This window comes from Protomyctophum bolini (genome assembly GCF_963924005.1).
Source record: "Protomyctophum bolini genome assembly, chromosome: 19".
NCBI lineage: Eukaryota > Metazoa > Chordata > Actinopteri > Myctophiformes > Myctophidae > Protomyctophum > Protomyctophum bolini.
This window is the reverse complement of record NC_137880.1, coordinates 5,925,844-5,928,897: the sequence shown is the minus strand read 5'-3', so window position 1 is coordinate 5,928,897 and position 3,054 is coordinate 5,925,844. Positions and strand designations below refer to the sequence as shown.

Here is a 3,054-nt window from a genome sequence, read left to right as displayed (position 1 = left end):
GAGGTATAACAGCTATACACGACTGTATAGCGGCCTGGAGGACACATAAGGACATATTAACTGTCTTGAATATTCGCACTCCAAAAGGGATTTGTTTCCACCTTTTAAAGACAGCGACAGCGTTTAAAACAAAGGAACTATATTTGTATAATTTATTCAAAACGCGGGCGGCGGAGGTGGGGTGGGGTGGGTTTGACGTCGGAGTATGTAAAAAAAAAAAAAAAAAAAAAAAAGGCTAAAAGACGCAGCGTATGCGTTTGATTTGGCGCGGCGGTCGTCGTGTTGATCAAGGCGTTGTCACTTCACACAGAGAGAGAGAGAGAGAGATGCATGGGAGAGATTATAAGCTATAGAGATAGGTATGGAAAACAAACGCGCCCCATGCCGGAGCTACACGGAGAGGACTGTCACCCGCCTGAGGGTGTGTGTGTGTGTGTGGAGGGGGGATCAACCACTTAAAATAGCCTCTTCTGACCTCGTTCCTCCTCGGGACCCCACTCCCCCCCCGTCTTACATCTGACGTGAGTCGCCCGCCCCTGTCGCGCACCTGCGAGCACACACACACACACACACACACACACTCGAGCGCGAGCGCGCATGCACGCAACATACTACTCACACACACATACGCACAGCTATAAGCGCACACGATCTTGCGTTTTCAGCCGATCGCTGGCTAAGCAAACAAACAACATTTTCGCGAAGCCCTGTGAGCTTATGTATATATGCTATTTTTTAAATAGCCAACGTTATATAAAATGCAATGTATAGGCCTATAGTTACATATCGTTAAGTATAGTTATACCGATGACATGTATTATGAAAAAAAAACGTGCGTTTCCCGTCAGTCCGTCCCCTCCGTTATAGTCACCCTATAAGCGCCATTTTGAGTCTCCTAATTGTGGCCAATGATGTCCACTGAGGGGTGTGGTCAAGTTCAGGTTGCCATAGTTACAGGGATATATTAATACCCTAATACAGGGATTTAGGCGCTACAACCCTTGTGCCTCCATATATGGTCATCCCTCGTGACGTCCGCACGTGACGTCGTGAGGGATCTCCATATGTGGGTATATTTGTAGTCGGGGGGGTATATATAAGCCCTATATGTGAATATCCATATATGGCCTTATTGTGACAGTCCCGTGATAACTATAGCATAGGCGCGACGCGTCACACTTTGCAAATGAACCAAGTTGGTGTGTGTGTGTGTGTGCGTGCACGTGCGCGCGCGTGTGCGTGTGTGTGTGTATGTGTGTCTGAGAGTGCACGCGTGCATGCATGCATGCGTGCGACCGTATACGCACGTGCATCTTGAATGTGTTTTTGAATTCCTAACTCCAAACTCCCAAACACACTTATACCGTGTAGTATATGCCGCGCACGCACGCACACACGCACACACGCACAGTCGCACGCACGCACGCGCACAGACGCTCACGCACACGCAGAGACGCGCATGCACGGTTTCCGTTAGCAGCAGCAGGCTTTGTGAAGGCTCTCTTGAGCTTTGGGGAATTGTGTAATAATAATGGAAGAAAAAAAAAACCCACCTTCAAACAATACAACGAAATGCAGGACAGATTACGAGATGTGACAGCGTGCGTGTGTGTGTACGTGTGTGTGTGTGCGTGTTGTGTGTGCGTGTGTGTGTGTGTGCGTGTGTGTGTGTGTTAGCCTACTTTTAGTTTCTTCTTTGTGTATAGCTCCCACCTTTATCTCTCTCTCTGTCTCTCTCTCTCGCACGCACGCACGCACGCACGCACGCACGCACGCACGCACGCACGGCCTTTCTTCTCCGTTCACCGTGGTGCACAGAGCCCCCCCCCCCCCGTCCTCCCCCTTCTTCCTCCCACTTAAGTGACTTAGTCGTGGTTGTCATGTCGCTGTCACACACACAACGCCGTTCTTATAATAATAATATCTGTCGTTTATATACCGTATATATATACACTTTACTTTAAAGGCCCCCGTTGTCTTATATATAGCCTCCGCTACGCGCAATGTTCTCCGTGGGTTGTTTTTCTGGTTAAAAGGGGAGAGAGGAGAAATGTGACACATCATGCTTCTGTTGTTTCAAGAGTTCTGCGCGCAAACCTCGGGTCATATACCCCCCTTGTTAGAGTTGAGATTTTGTAACCCATTTTTTTTCCCAGTGTCAATTATCTGACGTAATCCGAGGCTCTCTATGTGTACACTTCCTCTGCCACCCTATGGGGAGAGCAACGGACTGACCTCATGCCTCCTCCTATGCATGAGGAGTCCAAGCTGCTTCTTTTCACCCGACAGGGGCGGTGAGTTTTTCCCCGGTTGGACGTATATAGCGCGTGGAAGGAACGCGTTATTCCCACCAGTTCCCTTTCCACCCTTCCATCAGGCGCCCCCCCGGCTGCAGGCCAGGGGGAGGCAGTATAGAGACCAGTTCCTTTCCACCCTTCCATCAGGCGCCCCCCCCGGCTGGCCAGGGGGAGGCAGTATAGAGACCAGTTCCTTTCCACCCTTCCATCAGGCGCCCCCCCCGGCTGGCCAGGGGGAGGCAGTATAGAGACCCCCCCCCCCCCCCCCAGCTAAATGATATAGTTTGGAACCAAATGGACCCCTATGTGGGTCTGTAACTCTGAGAGTGCACACACGTTAAAAGTGTTACACTCTCAGAGTTAAATTAACATTGATTTTACAATATAAATTGGGGGGTCCCAGGTATAGAAATATAGCCATTAACCCATTCTGACCTGAGATCAGATTCATACGAGGTTTCCACCGGACATACACTGGTCTGATTAACCCATTCTGACCTGAGATCAGATTCTAAAAATGTCAGTCGTTCTTCGATTTTTCAAAATAGCAGACCTACAAGCTCGTAGCGCGCCACTCGGTGGCGCGCTATGAGCTTGTAGATCTGCTATTTTTCAATAGCTAAAGCATAACATGATGCTATAACACCAAAATGGGTTCCTGTTCAGAATGGGTTAAATGGGGGTTCCGTAGACTAATGCATGTCAGACCTTGAAATTACGATGGTTGAGAATCACTTCTAGAGCCGTGAAAATCTTC

The 3,054-nt window shown here is 49.1% G+C and overlaps 1 protein-coding gene across 1 annotated transcript in view; it reads left to right on the top strand.

Annotated features, from left to right (window-relative positions):
- Nucleotides 1–361: 361 nt before the first annotated feature.
- LOC308334517 (androgen-induced gene 1 protein-like) overlaps nt 362–3,054 on the top strand; it is a gene marked incomplete at both ends in the record, with an annotated part of 17,618 nt that continues 14,925 nt past the window's right edge. The window contains one exon of the mRNA XM_080791315.1: nt 362–421. Within this exon, the coding sequence (XP_080647441.1) occupies nt 362–421 (60 nt within the window). The remainder of the gene's footprint in view (nt 422–3,054) is intronic.